The 11,300-nt window shown below is 41.2% G+C and overlaps 1 protein-coding gene across 1 annotated transcript; it reads left to right on the top strand.

Annotated features, from left to right (window-relative positions):
* Positions 1-3,637: 3,637 nt before the first annotated feature.
* On the top strand, positions 3,638-10,186 carry LOC121186022 (neuronal acetylcholine receptor subunit alpha-7-like). Its single transcript, XM_041044602.1, has 10 exons — positions 3,638-3,692; positions 5,022-5,161; positions 5,598-5,642; positions 6,091-6,200; positions 6,283-6,362; positions 6,638-6,805; positions 7,330-7,524; positions 8,005-8,091; positions 8,218-8,327; positions 8,728-10,186. Exons 1-10 carry the CDS (start codon positions 3,641-3,643, stop codon positions 9,613-9,615), a joined length of 1,875 nt encoding a protein of 624 aa, XP_040900536.1. The 5' UTR covers positions 3,638-3,640; the 3' UTR covers positions 9,616-10,186.
* The last annotated feature ends 1,114 nt before the right edge of the window (positions 10,187-11,300 follow it).

The raw sequence follows: 11,300 nt of genomic DNA on the forward strand, positions 1-11,300 counted from the left end.
AAACCAGGGACAGACAGGACAAAATAAGTTTCGATTTCATTTTTGGATAAAAGTTAGGTTTCTATTGTGAGTCACGTGACCTGCAGGCATGTGCAGAAGGGCAAACGTGTTTATGAAGTATTTCAAAAAGAATAGCTCTCCTTCATCTACGACTATCGATTTCATTTTCACGCTTAAAGAGACAGATCTGCGGTTCCAATCAAACAACCAATGTGCCAGTGTTACTGAGGAGCTACAAGGACATCCTCTCAAATGAACGCTGTAAACAGTCCACCGTGGCAGAGGAGTCATCCCAGACTCAGATCAGGTTCTCGCATTAAAAATGAAACGGAGGAGGGAAAATGATAGAGACTGATAGTAATGTAATACGTTTTGAGGAATACAAATATATCACAGCCAAAAAAAAAAAAGAGGCGAGATCCAGTAACAGGATTGTGACAGGAAGGTAAGAATAACATAAGAGTACTATAAGGTGAAGGGCACTATTTCGTTTGCACACATGGATCTTGTAGTATTGCTTTATTCACTCATTAAAATGCACACAGTCTATCTTTCAAAGCAGTGCAGCAGGGAGGCGTGCACTCACATAAAGATACGGCCACATCAAAGAGAAAGTGATTTCGTGCCATTTATATCTCAGTAATTGCGCCCAACTGCCCCAGCAGGATTATTAGCATAGCAAATAATTAACAGGTTCATTTAATTTTAGATTATGAACATGTCATTTAGAGATATGTCCACAGTCAACTGAAAATAAACAGAGCTGCATTACAAAATATTGGATACACACAGTTAATATTTAGCCATGTGACGTTAGGATATGTACAAACAGTCTGTTTCACATTTATGTATTGTTTACTTAATCTGGACGACACAGACACACGCTATGATAAAAGTTGGACGGAATAAGTTATTAGAGAAAAAAATCGTTGCATCTAACTGCTTGAGGCGTTGAATAAAGTTATCACCGGGGTTTATGCAAGTGAAGAGATGGATACACTCTAATAACCATTAAGGGCACGATTAATTCAGGGGGTAAATCACCAGCAGAGCTGAGGATGAAGCTCTGAAGTCCTCGCTGTTAACAAGTCCATGGTTCTTTGAAGAAACATTAGATTTACTCATTTGGCATACGCTTTTGTCCAAAGTGACTTACAAGTGAGGGTGAAACATACAGGCTGTAGCTTAAACAGTTAAACTGTAAGACGAACTTGAAATCCTTAAAAAAATTAACCGGAGGCACTTTGTGTTAAGGTAAAGCCACATTAAAGGACAAAACGTGCCGTTAAACATCGTCCTTCCTCCAGCTAACGGTAGCCAGCCTGCTAGCTCTGCACTGGCACTGCACCATTTCCAACTGCCGCCTGCAGCATAGTCAGTTCACTATCTGCTAACGAAAAACACACACATACACACTGCTCTTCACCTAAACCACAACAGACGATTTAAAGACCCATCACAGCTTTAATCGATTACCTCAACTCGCAGCCTCTCGGCTCTGCGGGCTCCTTCTTCTCCTGTTGGTGTGAAATGTTTATTATGCGGTGATAGGAAAACAATCAAAGAACTGATGCGAGCATGAGTGACGCAATATGCTGGCGACTGGCACCAACGATCGTACGTCGCATGTGAGTGACGCAACTAACCGGCAAGGTTCGGATATGTTTATTTGTAACTGCGTCCTTCACTTGTCTTGAGTATACATTTGAGTTACTAGTATTTTCTCTTCGTCCCACTTTCTTCTTCACTGCATTCCATAGAAAAGTACGTTTTACTCCACTATATATATATTTCGTGGAGTTGCACAAGTTTTTTTTTTAATGTACACAACATGTAAGCTTAAAACAAGAGTTTAAAATATGCTTAAAAATATGATGCATTATTATGGATTAAATTACCCAACTATATATACAAGTAGAGCTGAAATGATTAGTTGAAAAAATTAGTTGGTAACTAAAATGCCAAACATTTAACTATACAGCTTCTCAAACATGAGGATTTGGTGGTTTTTGTTTCAATAATTTTGACTGATATTTAATAATTATGAGATTTGAACCACTGGTTGGACCAATCAAACAATATGAAGGTGCCACTTTGGACTCTGAGTAATTGTGATGGTCATTTCTTTTTGCAGCTTTGTATAAAATAGTTATAAATTTGCTCCACCTCAAACAACAGTAAAATGCTGCTTACACATTAATGCATGAGTAATAATAATAAAATGTATAATAGTGTCATTACTATGATAAATAAAACACACTGAAAATAGATATTAAAACACGATACATGCAGTAGGCAAGGACAATAAATGAAATTACAATAAAAAGACCAAACTAGTGTATATAAATAAGTCTTTGTAAAATAATATTAATAGGATCAACCGTTCTGATCTCTAAGCTCTTCCAGAGTTTAGGGGCCACACTTGTAAAAGTTCTGATCCTTTGGGATTTTAGGGATTTGTTCTGAGAGTGTGTCACATTCTTGGTATTTGAGTTTTATTTTGGTAAGGATTGTGGTTAATAGGCTGCAGGGAAGCAGCTCTGTCTCAGTGCTCAGCAGTATTTAGGTTCTGGTTTGGTTGTTGTGATGTATGCATGTGAGGAATGATGGGAGTCAACCACTGTCTTTCAAGCCCTTTTTGCCACTCGTAATTTTTTTCATCAAATAAATGGAATAAAATAATAGGTAGTACTATCTGAACTGGAAAACCTTGTCATCTTGTCCTTCCCGCTCTAGGTTCTTCTATTTAATTCTATTTAAAAATCATCAGTTTCACTTTAACAGTAATTGGGTAAAATATAAAAAATTAGAAAATTAGAAAGATACACAATCCGTTTATTTAAATTTTGACTGCGTGACAAGGTGCTTTCTTCTACTATCCTCTTTGGTGCAAACGGGCCATAGAATAGTCAGAGAATCTGAGGACTTATAAAGAGCTGGTGTGCAGTGCATTTGAGAGAGACCACAGATTGTCAAGTGACATTTTGCACCTTACCAACATATCCTGTGGGTGTCAGCATTACTCTGTGAATGTGCTGATGGCAGTTAAGAAGCAAAGCAGCTTTCAAACACAGCTGGATGGTGAAAAGGGACTGTAAAACTTAGAAATGTTTGACCTTTCAATATGTTACAACTGATTTAAAATTTTTCCTTCAAGAACACTAGTATGTTTACCATGAAAATGTTAATTTCCTCCTTCTGTCTCCTTTTCAAGCTTTGAGTTAGACACCTGGACAACTGCTTCTATACAATCCCATTACCTAACCTACAACAAATGCATGAAAAGTACATGTCAGAAAATCTGCAGGAATTGATAAGCAGAGAAGCATGAAGGGTGAGTCTGAGCTGTAGGTAGGGGTATGCCTGGCTGTCAGAGGCTGATTGACTCTGAAACACAGCATCTTCCTCTTTAGAGGAGTGTTCATTTCACTGCGTTTCTCACCCTCTCTGTCTCTCCTGCTCTCTTCCTCTCCCTCTCTCCTCCTTTCTCTGCTCTGCCACTGCCTGTATCACACCCTCTCCACTTATTTTCCACAACCCCTCTTCTCTCTCTCTCTCTCTACTTCTCTCATCCACCTTCATCATCTCTCTCTATTTCTCCCTCTCCCACTCTCTCTCTGTTAATTCAGATGAATGCAGAATGTGGCAGGCTGTGGCTCTTTGGCTATTGATACTCGCGACTCTGCTCCGAGGTGAGTGACTTTCATTGGCGCTTTAAGTGAGGCTGTGCTCGAACAAGTGTGTGTTTTCTACGTGTGCTGTATATACTACATGTGCTGTTTATTGTCTGTGCCACCGAGCGATTTGTTCCTTATAACTGTGCGCACAGCAGCTCACTTTAGATGCTGGGAGAATGTCCTTTGATGTGCAGCCAAACAGAAAAAATAGATTTATTTTTTATGATGAGCAAGCAACAGTATGAAATGTAATCATCTTTACTGCAGATTACATAGCTGAGCTGTGCATTTTTTATATTACAGATAAGACAACAAGTAGATAGATAGACATATAGACAGATAGAGAGATGGGTGGATATTAAGATAGATGTGCTGAAAGAAAGGGAAGGGTGATTATGAGGCTGCTAGTGGTTAATTTACAATGGCTGGACACTAGGGACACTAGGGACAATTCATCTGAATTATGGGCATACAATCTGTGGAGTCATATTGATATTAATTATGGTCTAGTTAGTGAATATAGATTCGGCACCTCATAGTGAGCGCATTAATCTCACAGCATTTGCTGTTGCACTCTTACTGTTTGAAAAGTTGTAGGTATTGTTTGGCTATAGAACAGGCATTGTGAAGATATTTTAAGTTTGCAGTAGTTTTTGAACAATTTTAGGCTGCTTCTTATGTCTACTAATTAGAGCTCCCCTCCACATCAAAGTGATCGCCTTGTGGAGAACAAATCAAGAGTGAATCGAAGGCCTTGGTGGAGTTATGGGGCGAAGAGAGAAAGTTCCCTGCTCTCATCGTTGTGAGTGCTGTGTCTGTCTGTCTGGGGTGTTTCAGTGTTTAATAGCCTCACTATTTCCTGCATGGAATGAAAGTGACATTTTTAACGGTGGAAAGACTCTTGACTGTCTGCTGGTGATCAGTCAGAGGCATAATTGATTAGGAGGAGCAGGATTTTTTTTTCTCTCTGCACTCCTCCTTTTTCTTCCTGCCTCCTCTCCTCTCTTTCTCCTACAAATTTCCATCCTGTGTTCTCTTCTTATGTCCTGGGTCATCAACTCTACTATATATCTTTCTTCTTTAAAACATTACTTCCAATTACACCTCCAAAACCTCCATCTGTTTCTGTGTTAGCTGACCTACAGCTTCTACACCACTTTTTCCCCAAACTCTTATATCATTGTAATCACACCATTTTTCTGCTATTGCTCTCCCTTCAGTGCTTTCTCATGGCCTTTCCTGACAGTAACTGTCACTTTTTCTCTCGCTCCTCTTCTGTTATTCTCACATTTTTCCACCCTCTTTCTTCCCCCCCATTAACCTTCTTCCCCATCCCCTGTTAAGTATCAATGCAGGGTCCTCACCAGCGCTTTCTGCTCAGGGAGCTGCTGAGGGACTACAACCCGATGGAGAGGCCGGTGGCCAACGATTCCCAGACTCTCACTGTTCAGTTCTCCTTTACTCTAATGCAGGTCATGGATGTGGTACGCATGGCACATAACACATAATGTTTCAGTCACACAATACATACAAACAATAAATATACACCCAAAGAACATAAAAGGAGAGGTTCACATTTTTCAAGTCTATCTTAATACAATACTCGCATTAACACACATACATTTAAAGATATATTCATCACTGTAACTGTTCCGCCTCTGCATACTGCCAAAGCTGCTGATATTAGCTTAGGCAAAAAAAAAAAAAAAAAATTAGAAATGTATTTCACCACTTACATTGGAATCCCATTTGAAAGGGATCGCTTTCAGGACCCTCTATAATGGACAGGATGAACGACTGTAGGACTAAAAACTCCATCAATGTACATACAGGCCTGAGAATTTTGTTCACTTAAAAACCTTGAACCTGTCTTTAAATTATTAAATAACCTGTCCTCTCATTTACTTTGTCTTGTGCAAGGATGAAAAGAATCAGATCCTCACCACAAATGCCTGGCTGCAGATGGTGAGTATAATGAAAAACATTTATAATGTGGTATCGATCTGTGTAGTGAAAATCTTTTTCCATGCCCCCACCCACCCATCCCTTGCGGGAAGAGATGCACAGCATCATCCCAGATGCAGGGTGGGTTTCAGCGTCATGAGCATGGACACTTGAGCAGGGTGATATTGGAAGACTTGTAGACTTCAGCGCAGATTTGTTTCTCAGGGCCACTCGACCAAGCTACTTAATTCCAAAAGAATTCCTTTAATCGATAAAAAAGGCAGAAAGGAGCAACATAGGAGGGCTCCCACTTCTAGGACAGACACATATACAACACAAAGCTGTGTGTGCAGAATAAACTGAATTAACAGGCAAATTGGAAACTGATGACAGTGTGTGTCTTATCTATGTCGGTGTGAATTTTATATATGTTCACATATAAAACCAGCGTTTTGCTTGTGTCTTCCAGCAGTGGTATGACCACTACCTCCAGTGGAACCAATCGGAGTATCCTGGAGTTAAGAACCTCCGTTTCACTTCCGACCAGGTCTGGACACCTGATATTTTGCTTTACAACAGGTACGTGACATAAAATCACACACATACACAGGGCCTTCTGCTGAGCTCTAACCCATCTTATCACTGTGTTACTATCCCTCAGCGCTCACGATAAGTTTGATGCCACCTTTAAGACCAATGTACTGGTTAACTCCAGCGGCTTCTGTGAGTATCTGCCTCCAGGTGAGTTTTTATTAATCACCACCTTGTCCTCAAAACCAGACTTCAGTCATTCTGCATGCATGCATGCATTACTCATTCTGCTGCATTAGTTAATGTTAAGAGTGTTTACCGCAATCAAATATTTTCTTCTTTGCTTAGTTCCAGCCGGATGCACCAAGCAACATTTTTAATGAAGTGTTTTCCCCCCATTAAATTTTGGGGTAATTTTACTTGACTTGAATGTTTACTTCCAATTCACTATTTTCCCCTGTGTGGTTTTTTTCCCTGTTTTTAAGGAATATTTATCAGCACATGTAACGTGGATGTGAGATGGTTTCCATTTGACATCCAGCGCTGTGAGCTGAAGTTTGGTTCCTGGACGTTTGATGGCTGGCTGCTGGACATCCAGATGAAGGAGGCAGATGTATCGGGATACATGCGCAACGGAGAGTGGGACCTACTGGGTGAGGCGCGCTGTCGAACCTCTGCATGATAAACTGTGTTGCTTAGTAACTGTGCTTACATCACTGCCATATGACACTGTAACTGTAAAGACCTAAAGAATAATTAGATTGATACTTAGATGTGTAATTAGGAGAAGTCGGAGAATGCCTCATAAACATTTCACTGAATGAATGGCAATACACTTTTAGCGCTGATGTTTTTATGTGCTTTTATGCACTTACAGCAACATAATTCCTGCAGAAACCACACTTGATTTGAATAAGTCAGGTCTTTCTTTCTATGCTCTGCTACAATGTCTTTTTATAATGCTGGTCCTAAGACAGAACCCTCATTTCACAGCACTTTACAACCCATTTCCTTTTCACTCAGTCAAAAATATTCAATAGTTGCTACAAATTACACTTCATTAGTTATACTGAGTTCCAGAGATTTCTTATGAATCGGTTTCTTGCTGTCTCAGCCCTCAGCCGTGTTTTCTGAATTATAATGTCATCTTTGCTGCGCCTGTGTCTGTTCCTCTCAGAGGTCCCTGGAGATCGTCATGAGGTTTTCTACGACTGCTGTGCAGAGCCCTACCCCGACGTTACCTTTGTGGTGACGTTACGGAGAAGGACCTTATTTTACGCTCTAAACCTCCTCATCCCGTGTGTGCTCCTCTCCTCCATGACCCTGCTGGTCTTCCTGCTCCCTGCCAACTCTGGGGAGAAGATCAGCCTGGGTGAGGAATAGTAAGAGGAGTGAGGAGAAAAACAGAAATGAGGAATAAGATAAGACATTTGTTAATAATACAACAACAAGAAAATTGGAAACAAGAGATGCATCTGGAACAACACAAAATATATTTCTAGCTGGAAAGTCTTTACACTTTATTTGTGAAAGCATGGTCTTATTTCACTTCACTCACAACTTTCAATCAGCTACACAGAACATTTGTGTGGTGTCAGGAGGGCTGAGAAGGAGGGAAGCTGAGACAGAGAAAAGACAAAGATAGAAAAGGTGGGAAGGAAGATGAGAGAGTAGAATCGAATGAGTTTTCTGAGGAGTGTCAGAAAGACAGATGATTGTGGCAAAAAGTCAAGTGCAGCATACCAAATACACTGTTCCACTAAGTATACTCATGTACTGTGGTCTCTTAAGGATTCTCTCTTCTTTTTTTCTTTGCAACCCACGACACCCTGGCATCCTGCTCTGCCTCCAGGCATCACGGTTCTGCTTTCTCTGACTGTCTTCATGCTGATGGTTGCAGAGATTATGCCCGCCACTTCAGATTCTGTACCACTGATAGGTCAGTTCTTCAGGTCTTTCTATGCACGTGTGCCTCTGTGAGTTTTAGTCGTTACTGGGGGCACTGACATTGTTCACAGAATACAGATTGTCAGCGCCCTTATGAGTGCAATGTGTTCTGTCGCAGGTCAGTACTTTGCCAGCACCATGGTGATTGTAGGCATGTCAGTAGTAGCCACAGTCATTGTCCTCCAGTTTCATCACCACAACCCCAACAGTGGACACATGCCGCGTTGGGTGAGTTACAATGATGATGAGTACAAAATACTTGATAACATAAATTCAAAAAAGACAAACCACAATACTACAATGAAATACAAAATAAAACCAGAATAAAACAAGGCCAGGCTTTCAGTGGTTAAAAAAAGATGGAATAAAATAGCTATAAAATAGATCAGCTCACCCAAGCATCTTAGGGGCTCAACCATCCCTGGTCTTATGCTCGAGATCTCAGATTGCATGAAGATTCATAAGGAAATTAACAGCCTTGTTGTACAGCTAGATGTCTGGCCATAGAATACTGTCAAAGTTAAAGGTTAAAATCTAAAAACAGTCTGAAAAGAAAGCCAGAACAAATGTTAAATGTGCACTTGTGCCCTTTAATTTTCTCAACAGTATATGTCTTGTTCTCTGTCAGGTGCATTTAATTCTGCTGCAATGGGTACCTTGGTTTCTGCGGATGAAGCGTCCAGGGGAGGGAGTGGAGCCTACTCTTTCCAACAGCCAGGCAGATTCTCAGAGCAAGACCCTGTCCTCTCCTACCACCACCACTACCACTACCACCATCCCCACCCCAGTGCCCCCCATCCTCCCGCAGAGCCTCAACTCCCTGCAGGCCAGCCTCGCCCAGCTCAACCATCCTCTGTCACACCCACTGCCTCACAGGCCCAACTCCCAGGGTGTTATCCTCCCTAATTCCAGCCACAGAGATCCCAGCCCTAATCCACACCCTCAGCCCAATGGTCATCTGCCTTACATGGGCTTCCAGACCTTCCAGACTACTGCTGAACTGGAGCCAGTTCAAAGGAGCAGAACTACCAGTCATGGGAGGGTTAACAGTGGACTAAGTGGAGGAGAAGGAGAGGGACCAGCAGCAGGAGGAAGAGGACCAGCTGGAGATACACCAGTCCATCATCACCTCCCATCTTCCAAGTTTGGGAACCCTCCACAGGAACCTCCAGTGTCCCCAGACCCTGATCCGTCAACTACATCCTCTGGACCCTGTGGTTTAGAGACTGGGGCTGGAGCAGGGAGATCGGGTGCCATGTATACCCACAGCAGTGTGATTCGATCTGTGGCAGTGGACAATCAGCTGCAGGCTCTGCTGGCGGAGGTGCAGTTCTTAGTCGAACGTATTCGTGAGCAGGACCGGCAGCTGAGTTTGGCAGAGCAGTGGCAGTTTGCTGCAGCTGTCATCGACCGCCTGTGCCTGGTGGGATTCAGTGTTTTCAACATCATCTGTACCATCGCTATTCTCATGGCTGCCCCAAACTTTGGAGAAGCACTGTCAAAAGACTTCCTCTGAGAGGCCTTTGAGAGAGAAGGGGATGTTAAGGGATAAGGATTCAGATGTGGATTTGTTGGAAGCACAATTGCTGTTAATGACACCGGGACATATAGCAGCGAACATTTCCTGTTCAGCAAGCTGGCTTGGACTGTATCAGATGTGGAGTGGACTATGATTTAGCAACATTATGGTTTATTTTCTTCCTTTCTGATAGAGTATAATGGCTCATGCTTCTATTTACTTTTCATACAATGTTTTTGCAGTGGTTTCTATGGATGTTTCATTGATATTTGGCTGAAGGTCTGTGGACTAGCTGACAAAACCATCAGCTAAATAATAAAAAAAAAGAGTTTTGTGAATGAGGATCCTAAAGTAAAAAATGTCTTTGAATTGATGTGAGAACTGGAATGCATGACTTTACTAGATTTGTAAAGTATTTGTACTGCAGTTAGAGATGCGGCTTGAATTTACTCAGTAGAAAAACTTTACACTAATGTGCTGCATGTAAAATGGTAAAGCTTTTACACTCGAGCAGGATTCCTTTAAGAATTAACACTTTCACACTTTCATTAAAACTGACTAAATTTCCTGTTCGCTTGCATTGATTTTCAATCGAGACGCTAAGGCGGCTTTGTGATGACAGCACACACCAGTTTCTCTGTGCTGTCATATCATACACACTTTACCAAATATAAATAATACTGCAGTACACACATTTTGTCAACACTGAGGGTTTTTTTCTCTAGGATGTAGGAGTTTCAATTTAATTTTCAATTTAATTTGTTTTCTCGAGGTTATTGTTTAATAGGATGTCCAAAATCAGTGTCATCAGTATTTTTTCACATGAACACTCAGTTCCAGAAATTGAAAACCGATAAAAAAAAAATTCATAAAGCCTGAAAATCACCCATGTAATGGGATGATAATGATGGAGATTTATTTCTGCGTCACCATCAACAGTCGTGTTAGCTTTTATTTTTATACTGCAGCCCTTACGTTGAAGGAGAAAATTATTATTAATATCCCTGGGAAAGTAACCAGCATACTGCCTTAGGGATCTTTCCCATCTCTTGTCATTTACCTTCTATTAAGCTACACAGTGCAGTGCTGATATTTGAAATGAAAAGGCTGGACAGTACAAGGAAGCCACAGCTTAAAGAAATATTTGAAAGCTCCAGTTTTTACTCACAATGTGGAACATTACTGTCTCCGTGTGCGGGCACCGATAAGGCTCAGACTGCAGTGTGCGAAAGAGAAGAGAAAAAAAAATCACAGGTCATGTCAGCTCTCAAAGAATCCTTTTTCACACGGCTTTTTTTTATTCCAGAAACACACATCTTCACTCATCCATCCACACATCCACACTCGTGTATATGAAGAAAAATATAAAGTGTATGACCCTGGCTTCGAAAGTCGAAATCATGGCACACATTTTGCAGAAATGTTGGACACTTGAATGCCAAGTTTCGACAGACTAAGCTGTAAACATTGTGAAATAAATTGTCTAGTCTTTTGTACTCTCAAGACATGCATCAGATTTTCCATCCTCTGGCTTGCCTCCCCCTCGCTCAAAGTTTCAAAAAAGATGCAGAAACCGAGGGCAGGAGGAGGGCTGGAGAGGAAAATGAGCCAGAGAGAAGAAAAGAAAGATGGAGGTAATGAAGCACAACAATAAAAGAGGGCAAAAGGAAGGAAGAGAGATG

This window comes from Toxotes jaculatrix, chromosome 8 (genome assembly GCF_017976425.1).
Source record: "Toxotes jaculatrix isolate fToxJac2 chromosome 8, fToxJac2.pri, whole genome shotgun sequence".
Lineage (NCBI taxonomy): Eukaryota > Metazoa > Chordata > Actinopteri > Toxotidae > Toxotes > Toxotes jaculatrix.